This window comes from Hippopotamus amphibius, chromosome 8 (assembly GCF_030028045.1).
Source record: "Hippopotamus amphibius kiboko isolate mHipAmp2 chromosome 8, mHipAmp2.hap2, whole genome shotgun sequence".
Lineage (NCBI taxonomy): Eukaryota > Metazoa > Chordata > Mammalia > Artiodactyla > Hippopotamidae > Hippopotamus > Hippopotamus amphibius.
This window is the reverse complement of record NC_080193.1, coordinates 145,847,326-145,865,767: the sequence shown is the minus strand read 5'-3', so window position 1 is coordinate 145,865,767 and position 18,442 is coordinate 145,847,326. Positions and strand designations below refer to the sequence as shown.

The 18,442-nt window shown below is 39.0% G+C and overlaps 1 protein-coding gene across 1 annotated transcript; it reads right to left on the bottom strand.

The window, feature by feature from the left end:
• Window positions 1–7,453: 7,453 nt before the first annotated feature.
• Window positions 7,454–15,267, bottom strand: LOC130859264 (olfactory receptor 12-like). The gene is made up of 2 exons (XM_057746522.1): window positions 15,217–15,267; window positions 7,454–8,464 (listed from the first exon to the last, which is right to left on the bottom strand). The coding sequence occupies exons 1-2, from the start codon at window positions 15,265–15,267 to the stop codon at window positions 7,454–7,456; spliced, it is 1,062 nt and encodes a 353-aa protein (XP_057602505.1).
• Window positions 15,268–18,442: the final 3,175 nt, after the last annotated feature.

The window sequence follows — 18,442 nt, the reverse complement described above, 5'->3', positions numbered from 1 at the left end:
ATGGGGGTGGGGTGGGAGCAAAGGTGAAGCTGGGACAAAGTAAGAGAGTAGCATTGACATATATACACTACCAAATGTAAAATAGATAGCTAGTGGGAAGTTGCTGTATAACAAAGGGAGATCAACTCGATGATGGGTGATGCCTTAGAGGGCCAGGACAGGGAGGGTGGCAGGGAGTCTTGGGAGGGAGGGCATTTGGGGATATGTGTATAAATACAGCTGATTCACTTTGGTGTACCTCAAAAATTGGCACAACAGTGTAAAACAATTATATTCCAACAAAGAGATTTAAAAATGTATAGTATAAATATAAATATTAATATAACTTCTTTTATGCTGTCCAGACCAGAAAGGTGAATGCTGTGTGTGAAATTCTTGGTCATCATTTCAGGTGCAAGGTCATCCATGCCCTTGGGGTGATGGAGCAGGAGCCCAAGAGAGCTTCTGTCCCAAATGGAACCAAGATTTTGCTTCAGACCCCTGACCTCTCTCCTCTATGAGAGGCACTGTTTGTCAGAGCTGAGTTACTCAAGCCAAAATCATTCCTACTGACATGAAACTCACGATGGGGCACACTTTGGCCATATATTTACACTATTATTATAGTTGTTTTTGCTGTTATTTATCATGGGGTCATGAATATTTGGTTGGGTGAAGTATGAAAGAAAAAGTTTCAAGATTTAATTTCCCTTTGGAATGATCACTCATCAGGGCAAAATGAATATCTATCCAACAATCATCAATTATGTACCAGCCATTGCCTAAAGTATTTTAATTATGTACATTATCTCAGGTGAGCCTGGCCATGTGAATACTGTTTAAAATGGCACTATAGTTGATTATAATACTGTATTAGTTTCTAGTGCAGTGCATAATGATTTAACACATGTTGTCACACATTGTATTTCACATATACATTGTGAAATGATCACATCAATAAGTCTAGTAACCATCCTGCCCCCTACAAAGTTTTTATTTATTTATTTATTTATTTTATTTTTTGGGGGGGGTACACCAGGTTCAATCATCCGTTTTTATACACATATCCCCATCTTCCCTCCCTTCCTTGACGCCCCCCCCAAGCCCCCCCCCCACCCTCCCCGCCCCAGTCCTCAAAGGCATCTTCCATCCTCGAGTTGGACTCCCTTTGTTATCCTACAAAGTTTTTATAACACTGTCGACCATATGCTGTATATGACATCCCCATGATTTATTTTATAACAGGAAGTTTACACCTGTATAATCCCTTCACCTATTTAGCCCCTCAACACCCTCCCTTCTGGCAACCAGCACTTGTTCTCTGAATCTATGAGTATTTCCTGTTTTGTTATGTTTTTTGGCTTGGTTTTTTAAATTTCACATGTAGTGAGATCATATAGTATTTGCTTTCCCTAACAGACTTACTTCACATAGGACAAAACCCTCTAGATCCATCCATGTGTCACAGATAGCAGGATTTCATTTTTTTATCATTGAGTAATATTCCACTCTGTGTGTGTCTATACAATTATATGTCACATCTTTATCCTCTCATCTTTGATGGACACATGTTGCTTCCTTATCTTGATGACTGTAGAGAATGCCATAAAAAAATCAGTATGCATATATCATTTCAAATTAGTGTTTTTGTTTTCTTCAGGTGAATACCCAGGAGTGAAATTTCTGGATCACATAACAGTTCCATTTTCAGTTTTGGGGGGTTGGGGAACTCCGTACTGTTCTCCATAGTGGCCACAGCAAATTTCAATTCTAACAACAGTGCCTGAGGGTTCCTTTCTCCCACATTCTTACTAATACTTGTTATTTCTTCTCTTTTTGATGATAATCATTTGAATAGGTGGGAGTGATAACTCAACTTGGTTTTAATTTGTATTTTCCTGATGGCGAGTGATGTTGAGCATTTTTTCAAGTGTCTGTTGCCCATCTATATGTCTCCTTTGGAAAACATCTGTTTAGGTACTCTGTCAGTTTTTTAATTGGGTGTTTTGCTTTTTTCCCTTAATTTTGTTCAAATATAGTTGATTTATAGCATTGTGTTTCAGGAGTACAACAAAGTGATTCATTTGTACATACACATATATTCATTCTTTTTTGGATTGTTTTCTCATATACGTTATCAGAATATTGAGTAGAGTTCCCTGTGCTATACAGAAGGTCCTTGTTGGTTTTCTATTTTATATAAGGTAGTGTGTGTATGTTAATCTCAAGCTACAGATTTATTTCTTTCCCACCCCTCATGTTTCCTGTTTGGTAACCATAATTTGGTTTTTGATACCTGCGAGTCTATTTCTGTTTTGCAAATAAGTTCAATGGAATATTACTCAGTTGTGAAAGAGAACAAAATAATGCCATTTGCAGCAACATGGTTGGACCTAGAGATTATCATGCTAAGTGAAGTATGTTAAACAGAGAAAGAGAAATATGATATCACTCACATGTGGAATCTAATTTAAAAACTGATACAGTTGGTTTGCTCTTTTGATTTTGTTGTTAATTTTTTTGTATGTTTTAGATAATAACGTCTTATAAGAGATATCATTTGCAAATGTATTCTCCCATTCAGTAGGCTGCCTTTGCATTTTGTTGATGGTTTCCTTTGCTGTGCAAGAGAATTTTGGTTTGATGTAACACCACGTATTTATTTTGCTTTTGTTTCCCTTGCCTGAGGAGACATAGCCAAAAAATATTGCTACTCTGATGTCAAAGAGTGTGTTGCCTATGTTTTCTTCTAGGAGTTTAATGTTTTCAGGTCTTTCATTACATACATAATCCATCTTGTGTTTATTTTTTATATGATGAATTAAAGTTGTCCAGAATTATTTTTTACATGTATCTGTCCAGTTTTCTCAACATCATTTATTGAAGCAGCTGTCTTTTCCCCCATTGTATATTCTTGCGTCCTTTGTCAGAGATTATTTGACCATTTAGGTGTGAATTTATATCTGGGATTTCTATTTTGTTCCATTTATATGTGTTCTTTTTTTGTGCCTACACTATACTATTTTCATTACTGTGGCTTTGTAGTATAGTTTGAAATTAGGGAGTATGATAACTCCACCTGTTTTTCTTCTCAAGTTTGCTTTGGCTATACAGGTTCCTTTGGAGTTCCATACAAATTTTATCATTACTTCTTCTAGTTCTGTGGTAAATGCCATTGGTATTTCATAGGGTTTGCACACTATAACTTTTCATGTTTGTGTGTGTTGCTTTCAATTTCTTTCATCAATATCTTACAGTTTTCAGAGTACAAGTCTTTTACCTCTTTGTTTAGATGTATTCCTAGGTATTTTATTCTTTTTGATGTAATTGTAAATGGGACTTTCTTATTAAATTATCTTTCTGATAGACTGCTATTAGTGTATAGGTATACAACAGATTTCTGTATATCAATATTTTATCCAGCAAACTGAATACAAAACTCATTTACTGAACTCATTTCTTTATCCTAAGGGTTTTTTGGGAGTGTGTTTAATATATTCTTTATATAGTATCATGTCATCTGAAAAGAGTGACAGTTTTACTTCTTTCTTTCCAGTTACAATTCCTCCCCTGTCTTTTTCCTGTTTCATTGCTATAGTTACATCTTCAATACTATGTCGAATAAAAGTGGCAAGAGTTGTGACCCTTGTCTTGTTGAAAAGCTTGGAGCTTTTCATCACTGAGTGGGATGTTTGCTGTGGGTTTCTTACATACGTGTGATCTTTACTATCTTGAGGTATACTCCTTCTATATCCACTTTTTTGAGAGTTTTTTTAATTATAAATCAATATAGAGTTTTGGCAAAAGTGTTTTCCACATCTATTGAGATGATCATATGATTTTTCTTCTTCAATTTGTTAGTGTGTTGTATCTTTTTGATTGACTTGAGTGTGTTGAAATATTCTTGCATCCCTGGGATAAATCACACTTGATGATGGTGTATAATTAAACATTTTAATTGCTATTGAATCATTTTCTAGTGCTGTGTTGAAAAATTTTGCATCTATATGCCTCAGAGATATTGGTCTCTAGTTTTCTTTTACTATAGTGGCCTAATCTGGTTTTAGTATCAGACTAATGCTGGCCTTGTAAAGTGAGTTTTGGAGTGTTCCCTCTTATTTAATATGTTGAAATAATTTGAGAACTATTGGCATTAATTACTTTTGGTTTGGTAGAATTTATCCTGAAGTCATCCGTCCTGGGCTTTTCTTTATTGGGTGAGTTTTCATTACTGATTCAATCTCAGTATTTACTTTTGTACTTCAGATTTTCTATAATTTCCTAATTTAGTCTTGGGGGGTTGCACATTTTTAGATATTTATCCTTTTCTTCTAGGATACATACTTTATTGGTGTATAATAGTTTGTAGTAATCTCTTACAATCTTTTGTATTTCTCTGTTGTGGGTTATGACTTCTCCTATTTCATATCTGAGTTTATTTGTGCTCTCACTCTCTCGTTTTTCTTCATGAGTTTGGCCAAATGTTTATCAATTCTGTTTATCTTTTTTAAGAAGAAACTCTTAGGTTCATTGGTTTTTTCTATTGTTTTTAGTCTCTTTTATTTATTTCTAGTATGATCTCAATTATTTCATTCCTTCTGGTAAATTTATAAAACAATAATAGTAGTCTATTCTAAAAAGAAAAGAAAAATATGTATTTTGACTAGGAAGTGGAGAAATTGATTCATTCTTACACTGTTGATGGGAATGTAAAATGGTATATCCACTATGAAAAATTTTTTGGAAGTTCCCCCCAAATGTTTGTGTATATATCCCTCCAATTTTGAAAGCAATAACTGTAAGAGATATTTACACACCCTTAACAACATTCTTTACAACAGTCAAAAGTGGAAGCAACCCAAGTGTTCACTGGTGAAAAAATGGTGAACAAAATGTGGCATATACATATGAGGGAATATTATGCAACATTTAAAAAGATGAGAATACTGTCATTTACTACAACATGGATGAACCTTGAGGACATTATGCAAAGTGAAATAACCAGACACAAAAAGACAAACATTATATATTTTACTTATTGGAGATATCTAAAGTAGTCACATTTATAGAGACAGGAGTAAAATGTTGGGTACCAGTGGTGGAGGTAAGGGGGAAATAGGAAATTATTGTTTAGGGGTATAGTGTTCCAGGTTTGCAAGATGAAAAAGTTCTGGAGATATTTTACACAACAATGTGAATATGCTAAACTCTATTGAACCATACACTCAAAATTAGCTACAAGAGAAAATGTTATTCTTTAAACACAATTAAAATTTTTAGACTTTAAAATAGTAGCATAGAATCAGAATTAAACCTACAATATGGCTTTGAAATGTAAAGTGTTTATTCTACACTTATCACAATAACATGATTAGAGCTATGTCAGCTGAATTTTTGAGGTCAATGACTACGTAACAGTAAACCCAAATTGTAATCACCAGTAGGTATGTACTGAGAACCTACTATGTAGTGGCAGCTTGCAAAGCATTGTATGGGATGAACAAACCAAATAAGACACTGTTAACTTTGTACAGTGTTCTTCACTAAAGTCTGAAGTGTAGGTAACATAGAAATAAAGGTAATCTGTAGGGTTTTAAAACATCATTTTCTTCCATACCATTGAAGACTTTCTAGTCTATCAAATATCTGAGCAGTTCTCCTGATTTATTCCAAAGTCAGAATTAAAGCTTTTCTACTAAAAACCATTGATTCCTTACTTTTTGTATAACTAAAAATTTTACAAAATGGTGATAATTTTACACTTGTGTATAAAACAGACCATTCCAAATTTGGATTAACATGGTAGAAGTCCAAGCATATATTGTGAAAATCCATAGAATGACAGAAGATTAAATAGAGAGAGAAGAAGAAGAAGAAGAAGAAGAAGAAGAAGAAGAAGAAGAAGAAGAAGAAGAAGAAGAAGAAGAAGAAGAAGAAGAAGGAGGAGGAGGAGGAGGAGGAGGAGGAGGAGGAGGAGGAGGAGGAGGAGGAGGAGGAGGAGGAGGAGGGTGAACATGAGGGCTAGGAAGAGGGCAAGGGGAAATGAGGGTGGGAGATAGAACAATATTATAGCATGATAAGATGAGAAGGCAAGCCACTCGTGGAGAATGAAATTGGGGGGAACTCCTCCAAGAAAAGAGGCATTATATCAGGGGAATACAATAAACTATGGCAGAGGTAGAAATAATTTTAGAGCCCAAAGATGAGAAGGAATGGGTACAAACACAGAGAAGACCTTAGATTGTATCCTAATTGAGTACTGTGAGCAACAGTCTGATGATTTGGCTATTAGCCCTTCCCCACAGTCCCTTGAGCAAAGAATGGAAAAAATTGAGAGCTGTGATCAGAGAGACAGAGCTCGTCCCTACTGGTCCTATAAAGAACAGACCATTCCCATGTCCAGAGGACAACCTCCTGATAGTGACCACTGGTGTAATGACTCTAAAGGGAGACAAGTTAAGGAGACCTACAGATTCTGAGTCCAGGCTGTGTGTTGGGTCCACTGACCATGAAGATAGTGCTCTGAGTGGGCAGGTCAAGACTGAGGGACCAGGCTCCCAGGGAGTGTGGAACAGAGGGCCAGGGAGCTGTGCTCTCTGCCAAGAAAGTGCACATTCTCTCTCCATCTACTCTCTGCTGAAGCCACCTGGAACTTCATCCTTATTCAGAGATGTCTGTGCTGAAAAAGCACCTTTCACTAGGGTCACAAGTAGTCAGGACAGTGTCACCTGCCAGGCTGGGTGGTGAAGGGTCAGTGGAACTTTGGGTGTTGGGCATCTATGTTGACTATCTGGGGCTCCCACCTGCTGTCTAAGGGGAGAAACCCAGGACAGGGTGCACTAGGAGCATCTGAAACAGGAGCACAGGTGCACTCTGCTGTCTTGTTGGGGGTGGTAGCATCAGTGACCAGAAGGGGGAGGTGGAGGAACAACCATGCTGCAGAAATGAGGTGAAGCATGGTCTTCCTAACTTCCCCCAATTGGCCATGGTGACCCCAGGCTCTCACCAAGGAAGGGGAAAGGCTATGTCCTAAGGCTTCACTGCTAGGTGCTTCAGGGGAGATTGCTAAGTACATATTTACATTACATATGTACATTCAGAGGTGAAGTGACAGGGGAGGCCTCAAAATATGTCTAGTCTACATACTTTCATTGGTAGATGTTGAACTTGGAGCATACATGTTGTTCAAAGATTCTCTTCTCATGACTCAGCCTGCTGTGTTACCCAAATTTTCAACATTAGATTTTTGCTCCCTCTTTGTACCATTAGTTTTCTGCTGGCAAAAACATGCCTTATTCACCTTTGCATTTCACACTTGCCATGTGTGGTCCATGATGTGCTCTGAAGAAGGCTGAATGAGGTTTTTGATGAAAAAATGAATTGGATAAAAGAATTCCTCAAACAAAACCGAGTACCGCCCCTGAAGCTCTCTTGTCCTGCCCTCAGGACAGTCTGTCTCTCTGGCCACCCTCCTTCACGTGGCTGTGTGCTTCTGGCCCAGTCTCCACAGGGCATCCTTCACATCCTTGTTTCTCAGACTGTAGATGAGGGGGTTGAGCATCGGGATGACCAGGGTGTAGAAGACAGAGACCACCCTGCCCTGCTCCATGGACTCCACAGCTCCTGGCTGGGCATACATGACAAAAAGTGTCCCATAAAAGAGGGACACGGCTGTCATGTGGGAGCCACAGTTGGAGAAGAGCTTGTGTCTCCCTGCTCCAGAGCGCATCCTCAGGATGGTTACTGTGATGTAGCCATAGAATATGAGGACCATGATTGTGGTGGCCACAATCATGAGGCCAGAGATGGAAAACATGAACAGCCTATTGATGGATGTGTCTGCACAGGCAAGCTTGAGCAGGGGGGGCATACCACAGTAGAAGTGGTCGGCATGGTTGGACCTGCAGAACGGGAGGCTGAATGTGAGAATCGGCTGCATAGTGGTGTTGAAGCAGCCTCCAGAGTAGCAGCCCAGCACGAAGCCAGCACATGCAGAGGGACACAGGGTGATGGGGTAGTGCAGGGGCCTGCAGACAGCTATGAAGCGGTCATAGGTCACGACTCCCAAGAGGAATCCCTCAGTGGTGACCAGCAGGGAGAAGGAAAAAAACTGGGTGGCACATCCTGCAAAGGTGATGACCTTGGAGGAGGACAGTAAGTCTGCCAGGGCCTTGGGGTAGATGTCAGACAAGTAGCACAAGTCCAGGAAGGGGAGGTTCTTGAGGAAGAAGTACATTGAGGTGTGCAGACAGGCATCCAGGGTGATGACCACAGTCATGGTGATGTTCCCCAGGACGGCCACCACGTACAGGGCCAGGAACAGCGCAAAGAGCAAGGCCTGGGTCTGCAGGCCACAATCAAATCCATCCAAGGCAAACTCCTTGAAAGGCATCACTGAGAGTTTTCCATTTCTGTGGGGTGATGAGGCCCTGAGCTGGGGAACATGGGCTAGAGAGCAGGTGGGAGGTGGCGAGAGGGAGCAGGTCTAGGTCAGAAGGTAATATTTTCTTGGAGAACAGGGACCTTGAAGTGCCTCACTGCCCACTAACCAAGAGGCCACCACTGCCCAGTTCTGCTTCCAGATGAGCTCAGACTGACCTGGAAAAGGAACCTTCCCTCTGATTCATTAACTCATAAATATGCAAGTTCAATCTCTTGTGGGAGACTCTGAGCTGCAGTTATTGTGGGGGTGGGGGTGGGTGCCAGCAGCATTGCAGACTGAGAACCTACAATGTGAGGAGTGTTGCAGCCCCTGTGCCTCTTCTCAACAAATGCTTTCCACCCCCATGGGGATGCTCCTGAGCTATGCCATTTCCACTCCTCTCCTAAGTATCTACTCCTGCACTTTCTTGCCTTATTAATTTTGGAAATGTTTTTTAATCACTTCCTTCCCACCAGGTGTTGGGCTGGAGATGATTTTAACTCCAAGCTAGGAGCAGAGCAGGAACCAGCCCCCACCAGGCAAATTTGGCTGTTTTCTGCTGTTTCTCCTACAGACCCTGAGCCCCATCTCAGCATCACTGTTTGCAGCATGGACCACAGTGTCATTCTGTGAGCAGAACACTGCACCCATGAGCATCTCAGGAGGCCACCAACAATGTCCCAATGTTGGATAAATATGTGGAGGGCACATCCCAGCTCCATGGTCTAAGAACCTGCAGGACAGGGGAACAGAGTCCACATTTTCTAGAAGTCAGGTCTGCAGCCTCAGGGAGATGGCTGACTTTGGAGGAAGAGAGCGCCCTGGGAGTGGGGTTGTGCCAGCAGAGGCTGTGTGGTCAGTGGTGCTTGTGGAGGAGTGATGACTCCACATTCCCTTTCAGCCTGATGTTCTCTTAGAAGGTCGTCTAGGAGAGTCCATACTTCCCAACAAAAGAGTAGGTGGATGACACTGTAGGTTGCCCAGCTTTCCTCTCCTGGTCTATCTGCCTCCACCCTCTCATGACAGCAGAGGAGGACAGTCTGACCTGAATGCCCACACTAGTTCCCCTCAGATTCGGGGTTGGTGATATGCTAAGGGTGGAATTGAGGATCTGCCCTACATACGTTGGCTGCCCTCTCTGAGCACCCAGCCAAGTCCTGTGCCTACACACTCACACCTGAGGTGACCAACCCATTGCTGTCTGTATCTGCCAACCCACATCCTTACCTACATAATGGTATCAAATGTGACCAGAGTGACCATCTCCCACCCACCATTCTCAGGTTGGCTGACCTTGCTCCTATGTCCCCTGGGGTTCCCAAATTCATGTTTGTGACTGTTTTCCAGGACAATCTGTCCACCTTAGGGGCCTTAGGTCATCACAACAGTGACGCCTAGGATGCCTGGGGGAGCACCTGAGAAGTGACTGGCATTTTCATCTGGGAAGCCAAGCTCCTGATTTGATTTTTGAAAGAGAAATGGGCACATTCCTCTGGCTTTTGGGGATGACCAGTGGGGCTGAGGTGGTGGCTTCAGTAAACCTGCCTTTCATTTGAGTTTGAGAAATACCTTCCTGGGTGAAGCAGAAGAATCCAGTGTTGTCTGTGAGCCTCTATGTGTAATGACTGCATTCTGGGTCCTTTGATTGTAAATCAAGTTACTCAAGTGGGATCTGAGGTCCTGCAGCACCAGCAGAGCCTGGAGCTTTTCAGAAAAGCAGAGCCTCAGGCACTGAGTGTAAACCCACATTTATACAAGACCCCCTGATTATTTCTACTTTCATTAAAGTTCAGACCCGCTGCCTGAACCGACACTGCCCTGTGCAGTGGGGAGGTGGGGACAGTGTTTCTCAGGCTCCAGGCTCCCAGGATTTACCTGTCAGTGATGCTGACCCCCGCCCTGCTGAGTGATGTCTGCACTGCTCCTGTGATGTCAGAAAGGGCATGACTCACACAGGAGTCTGTGCTCCCAGGATGGACAAGGCTCCTGATTCTGATCGATACTGATGATAATGAGGTGACACTGAGGACCCCATCCCTGGTCATCTCTGGCTTCCTGTGCAGTGAAGTGAGAGTGGGGAGGCAGCAGAGGAGGGCACCTGAGGTTCCAGTAAGAGTCTGTCCAGGTGTCCACGTTCTTGCTACAGGAAGCTCCTGGGTCTTGGAACAAGTAGGAGATGGGATGCACTCAGCTCAGTCCCTCTATGTCCTGTCCTGTCAGCTGGGTAGTATTTCAACGCACCTGCATATTAATATCTTTTGCTGGGGGAAATCTCTCCACCTGGCACAGTTGGGACTTGAGGCCTCAAATGACCAATTAGTTGAGACTTGGGATCTGAGTGCACTGGGACTCCCAACTCCCTGTGTCCCATGAAGCTGCCCTCCAGTGGCTAGTCTTGCTCTGATTCTCCTCAACCCAAGAAAGGATGGTCAGGAAGAGCGAAATCCCACAGGAAGCACTGGGGGCCAACAAGAGAGGAGGAAGACAACTTAGAGGGGAGGGACCCAGTGGCACACCTTGGAAAGGCCTCCCCAATGTAGGAGGTGTGGCCTCCTGGACCACAGCACTTCGTCTTCCTCTTTTCTAGCCTTGCCTGTCCTTGTGAGGAAGAGAGATGTGCAAGAAATCTGTGCCCAGGTTCACAGCAAGCCCTTTCTATGCATCTATTACCATTATGATCCTTATTCATGCCAAAATAGACCCATCTTCAATGTGGCCCTAAACTCAATGAAGTAGCCTAAATATATCTGTTAAAGCAAACTATTTTAACCCAGGATGGAAACACAAAATCGAAGTACAAAGGAGAAATATGATTATTACAAAAATACAGAAAGTATGAAAGTAAAAATCTGGAATAAATTGTCATGAACAGCCTAAGAAAAACAAGGCAGGTGTTAATAATTATCAAAATAACTAAAAACTATTAAAGTAGATTTCAGGAGAAAAAAATTATTTATAAAGGGTCCTTTCATAATGGAAATGTTTTATCCAATGGGATGATGTGAAAATTTTAAATGTGTATACAACACAAAAAAGATTTAAAATATAAGAAGTAAAAGCAGACAATTAAAATGAAATGCATACATCCAAATCATAGTTGACGTTTTACAGCACCTCTCTCAGTATTTGATAAGACGAAGGGAAAATTGTAGTCATATGTTAAATTGATTTAAAATATTAGCTAAATGGGCCTACTTGGCATAGATAGAACACTACACTCAGCAACTGCAGAATATAAATTCCTTTGAAGCACACAGAACATAACTGTACTAAGGTGAATAATGTCTCCCTCCAAAAATTGTCTTCCCAGAAACTCAAAATGTGAACTTATTTGGAAATAGGTTCTTTCCAAATGAATGTGTTAGGATGAGGTCATGCTGGACTAGGTGGGCCTTAAATCCAATGACCAGTGTCCTTATAAGAAGAGGAAATGATACAGAGACACAAAGACACAAGGATGAAGGGCACGTAAAGACTGGGCACAGTTGGAGCAATGCAGCAACAGGAGAGGGAGTGCCAAGGATGCCAGGAGCCTCCATAAGCCAGGAAGAGTCAAGGAAGGATGTCTTCCTAGAGCTTTCAAGGGCATCAGGTCCTGCTGACAACTTGATTTCGGACGTCTATCCTCTAGACCTCAGAGACAGTAAATTCCTGTTGGTATAAGTCATCAACATTATGTTAGTTATGATGACCCTGGTGACTGACACAGGAGAGAGGTGAGGGAGATTGCTTTCATCTGGTAAGGTCAGCAATACACCTTCACTCTCCTATCTCAGGGGTGTGTCACCTCTCCAGCTCTATGTCCAAATGTACTCTGCAGGGATCTTGGTCACCTTTCCCAATCCTTCCATATTCTAGTTCACTTATTTCAATTGTTTTAAACATGAAAATATACTCCAATTTAATTGTGGAATCTTCTTCATGGAGACCTTTAGGTTTTTCTTTTCTTTTTTTTCAATAATGAATATTATGTAATGAACATTTTTCCTCTCTATAAATGGATTCCTGACTAGAAAGACACTTTTTCCCCCTCACATCATTATTTTTCATATTGATCCTATATCATGGAAGCTCCTTTTCTGCTATCTTTCTTCATTTTTTACATCCAACTAGTCTACTCAATTCTAAAGCTAAAAGTCTTCAGAAGAAGTCTATAAGCTGCTCCAGTGACCACGGTGTTGGATAACTGTGGGCACAGAGGATTATCCATGCTAGTCCCTCTCTTCTGTTGCAGTTTCTTCACCAGGTCTCTGTGGGTCTGGACTGTCTACATTCATAACTTCCATGAGAACAGGAGGGTGAATTGTTCTTTCTGTAAATCATTCTGTTTTTTTTTTTTTTTTTTTATAGTTTTTGGTGAGCAACTGCATCACATAAAATTCTTTCTTATTTATCCACTTATCTGACTAATTTTCTCTCAAAATGATTGTACCAATGAAACAAAACCAGCAGTAGGAGTCTTTGTGTTCCCCACCCTTCCCTATCTTGATAGGGTGTTAAATCCATGCCTTTTAGTTTCCACTTGTATTTCCAGCTGGCAATGAGTTCTAGTAAGTTTTCAAAATATTTTCATGCATTCGAGTATCCTTATTTTTCTATTAAATATTAGCAATACTACAGTTTCATTTGGGATAGCGCTTAAATGAAACGATTTTTTTCATGACATTTTCCTCATGGGTTTTCTTTTTCTCAAGTTCTTTGCATATTCTGTGACATGGTGCATTCTATTTTTAATCAATTTGTTCATTGTGTGTAAACTATCAAGAATGAAAGCATTGATTTATAGAGTCATGGCAATGATTAACTTTGGAGGACAAGATTTGGGAATGTGCAGAAATTACAGCAGCACTTAAGTAAATAGCTTTCTCTAACACGGATTGAGGTGAATTCTATGAGTAGATATGATGTGATGATTTTTTCTGTAAATGTATAAGCATATAATATAAATATAAATACTTCATTTCTCCTATCCAGACCAGAAAGGTGAATGCTGTTTCTGGAGTTCTGAGTCATTATCTCTATTGTCAATGTCATCCAAGTCTGTGGGGTGGTGGAGCAGGAAGCCCAAGAGAGCTTCTGCCCCAAATGGAACCAAGATTTTGCCTCAGACCCCTGACCTCTCTCCTCTCTGAGAGGCACTGTTTGTCAGATCTGAGTCACTAAAGCCAAAATCATCCCTACGGACATCAAGCTCACTATGGGGAACAACTTGGCCATGTATTATTATTATTATTATTGTTTAAAACTAGGCCTTGAATATTGACAATATTGGTTAGGGTGAGGTATGAAAGAGAAAAGGTTAAAGATTTAATTTCTCTTTGGAGTGATCACCCCAAGGGTACAATTAAGAGTTGTCCATCGATTATCTCTTCCGTACCAGTCATTGCCTAAGGTATTTTGTTTATATACATTATCTCAGGTGAGCCTGGCCATGTGAATATTTTTTTTAATTGAAGTTCATTTGATGTATAATATTATGTTAGTTTTTGGTGTACTACATAGTAATTTGACATTTACATACATTACGAAATGATCACCTCAGTAAGTCTAGTAACCATCTGTTCCCTTAGAAAAAATTTTACAGCACTATTGACCACATTCGTTATGCTGTATATGACATCCCCATGATTTATTTATTTTATAATGAGAAGTTTATACCTCCATATTCCTTTCATCTATTTATCCTCTTCAATGCCCTCCCTCTGGCAACCACCCATTTGTTCTCTGTATCTGTGAGTGTGTTTCTCTTTTGTTATGTTTGTTTTGCTTTTTTAAAATCCACATATAGGTGAAGTCACATGACATTTACTTTCCCTGTCTGACTTGTTTTACTTAGGTTAATATACTCTAGTTCCATCCATGTTGTCACAAATAGCAGGATTTCATTATTTTAGGGTTGAGTAATATTCCACTGTGTGTGTGTGTGTGTGTGTGTGTGTGTGTGTGTGTGTGTGTGTGTGTATCCATGTATATGTCACACCTTTATTCATTCATTTATTCATGGAGGTTGCTTCCTTATCCTGACTATTGTAAAAGAATGCTGCAAAAGTCATTGATATGCATATATCTTTTCAAATTAATATTTTTGTTTTCTTCAGGTAAATACCAAGAAGTGAAATTGCTGGATCACATAGTAGTTCTATTTTCAATTTTTGAGGAAAGTCCATAGTGTTCTCCATAGTGGCCTCAACAAATTTCAATCCAACCAACAGTGCCTAAGGGTTCCTTTTTCTCCACATTCTTACCAATACTTGTTGTTTGTTTGTTTGTTTTTTTTATGATAATCATTTGAACAGGTATGAAGTGATACCTCAGTTTGGTTTTGATTTGCATTTCCCTAATGATGAGTGATGTTGAGCATCTTTTCAAGTGCCTGTTGGCCATCTGTAGGTCTTCTTTGGAAAATGTCTATTCAGTTCCTCTGCCCATTTTAATTGGGCTGTTCAGGCTTTTTAATTTTTAGTTGCTGTAGATTTCTTTGTGTGTTATGGATATTGACCCCTTATCAGATATACCATTTGCAAATATCTTCTCCTATTCAATAGACTGCCTTTTCATTTTTGTTGATAGTCTCCTTTTCTATTCAACATTTTTTGGTTTGCTGTAATACCATTAGTTATTTTTTGTTTTTGTTTCCTTTGCCTGAGGAGAAATATCAAAAAAATATTGCTAACTCTGATGTCAAATAGTGTACTGCTATAGTTTCTTCTAGGAGTTTAATGGTTTCAGGTCTTTAATTTACATATTTAATCCATTTTGTATTTAGTTTTTACATGATATATGAAAGTGGTCCAGAATTATTCTTTTACACGTACCTGTCCAGTTTTCTCAACATCATTTATTGAAGCAGCTGTCTCTTCTCCCATTGTATATTCTTGTGTCCTTAGTCATAGATTACTTTACCATTTAAGCATGAATTTACATCTGGGCTTTCTATTTTGTTCCATTAATATATATCTGTTTTTGTACAAGTTCCATACTGTTTTCATTACTGTGGCTACGTAGTATAGTTTGAAACCAGGGAGTGTGATATTTTCAGCTTTGTTTTACTTTCTCAAGATTGCTTAGGCTATCTAAGGTCTTTTGAGGTTCCATGTAATTTTTATCATTATTTTTTCTAGTTCTCTGGAAAATGTCATTGCTATTTTGTTATGGATGGCACAGTATATCTTTCCATTTGTGTTCTTTTCAATTTCTTTCATCAGTATCTTATAATATCTTATAGTTTTCAGAGTACAAGTCTTTTACCTCTTTGTTTGGATGTATTCTTAGGTATTTTATTCTTTTTAAAGTAATTTCTCTTTCTGATAGATTGCTATTACTGTATAGGCATACAACACATTTCTATATATTAATTTTTTATCCAACAGCTTTACTGAACTCCTTTATTAGTCCTAAGAGTTTTTGGTAGTGTGTTTAGTATATTCTTTATCCAGTATCATGTCATCTGCAAACAGTGACAGTTTTTTACTTCTTCCTTTCCAATTAGGATTCCTTATGTGTCTTTTACTTGTTTGATTGCTGTAGCCAGGACTTCCAGTGCTATGTGGAATAAAAGTGACAAGAGTTGGCACCTTTGTCTTGTTGAAAAGCTTGGAGATTTTCAGCTTTGAGTGTGATGCTGGTTCTGGGTTTCTTACATATGTATTGTCTTTATTATTTTGAGGTATGCTCCCTTTCTACTCAATTTTTGAGGGTTTTTTATCATAAACTGATACTGAGTTTTGGCAAAAGTGTTTTCTGCTTCTAATGAGACAATCACATGATTTTTATTCTTCAATTTCTTAATGTGTTGTATTACTTTGATCAATTTGTGTATGTTGAAACATTCTTGGATCCCAGGGATAAATCCCACTTGATGATAGAGTATGATTGATCATTTTAATAGCTATCGAACTCAATATTTTAGTACTCTGTTGAGGACTTTTGCATCAATATTCATCAAAGATATTGGTCTCTAGTTTACTTTTACTGTAGTAGCCTTATCTGGTTTTTTAAATCAGGCTGAAGCTAGACTTTTGAATTAATTTGGAAGTGTTCCACCCTGTTCAATATGCTGAAATAATTTGAGAACTATTGGCATTAATTATTTTTAATGTATGGTAGAATTCATCCTGAAGTCATCTTGTCCTGGGATTTTCTTTACTTGGAGATTTTTCTTTTTTAAAATTTTTATTATAGTTGATTTACAATATTGTGTTAGTTTTAGGTGTACAGCAAAGTGAATCAGTTATACATATACATATATCTAATTTTTTTAAAGATTGCTTTTCCCATTTAGACCATTAGAGAATATGGAGTAGAGTCCCCTGTGCTATACAGCAGGTTATTGTTAGCATCTATTTTATATATAGTAGTGTGTATATGTCACTCCCAATCTCCCAATTTATCCTTCCCCTCCACTTTATCCCCTGTTAACCATGTTTGTTTTCTACATCCATGACTCTACTTCTGTTTTGTAAATAAGTTCATATACCCCCACTAAGAGAATGAAGGATAAACCCCCCACATGATCATCTCAACTGATACAGGGAAAACATCTGACAAAATTCAATACCCTACATTAAAAACAAAACAAAACAAAACAAAACCACTCAACCAAATAGGAATAGAAGGAAAATACCTCAACATAATAAAGGCCATGTATGAAAAGTCCACAGCTAACTTCATATCCAATTATGAAAAGAAGAAATATTTCCCTCTAAGATCAGAAACAAGACAGGATGCCTGCTCTCACTACTTCTATTCAACATAGTACTGGAAATCCTAGCCAGTGCAATTAGGCAAGAATAAGAAATAAAAGATATCCAAATAGGAAAAGGAGAGTAAAGTAATATGTACTGGTTAGCAGATGACATGAGTGTGTGTGTGTGTGTGTGTGTGTGTGACACTAAAGATTCCACAAAAAATCTTTTAGAACTAACAAACACATTTAGCTAAGTTTCAGGATACAAAACCAACACACAAAAATCAGTGACATTTGTAACTCTATTTCTGCTACAAATGAACTTATCTACAAAGCAGATATAGAGTTACAGATATAGAAAATAAACTTATGGTTATGGGGGAGGGTAAAGGAGGGGAGGGATAAATTGGAAGATTGGGACTGACACATATGCACTACTATATACAAAATACATAACTAATAAGGACCTACTGTATAGCATAGGGAACTCTACTAAACACTCTGTAATGACCTATATGGGAAAAGAATCTAAAAAAGAGTGGATATATGTATCAGGTGGGCCAAAAAGCGCCTTCAGGCTTTAAATAAAAATAAAAGATATATCTTTCATTTTCACCAAGAACTTTATGGAACAAGGTATTCACTTTTTTGTTCTGCTAACTTCTGCCATTTTTCAGGCAACTTCATAATTCCATCTTCCCCAAATTTTTATCTTTTTGAGCAAAGAACTGTTCCAGGTACCTTTGACAGTCTTCCAGGGAATCAAGATTTTTTTCCATTAAGAAAATTTTGAAAGGCCAAAATAAATGGAAATCAGAAGGTGCAATGTCTGGTGAGTACAGTGGATGAATTAGAAATTTCCAGCCAAGCTGTAACAGTTTTTGCCTGGTCATTAAAGAAACATGCAGTCTTGAGTTATCCTGATGGAAGATTATGGTGTTTTCTGTTGACCAAATCTGGACCTTTTTTGTTGACTGCCACTTTCAGTCAGTCTAATTTGGAGCAGTACTTGTTGGAATCAATCATCTGGTATTCCAGAAGGAGCTCATAATAGAGGACTCCCTTCCAATCCCACTGTATACACAACATCACCTTCTTTGGATGAAGACCAGCCTTGGGTATGGTTGGTTGGTCGTTAATTTTGCTTGCCCTATGATCTCTTCTGTTCCACATTGTAGTACAGTATCCACTTTTCATCACCCATCACAATTTGTTTTAAAAATAGAACATTTTCATTATGTTTCATAGAGAATCACATGAGGAAATATGGTAAAGAAGGTTTTATTCACTTAACTTATGTGGAACCCAAACATCAAAGAGATTCATAAACCCAAGCAGCTAAAAGTGATTTTCAA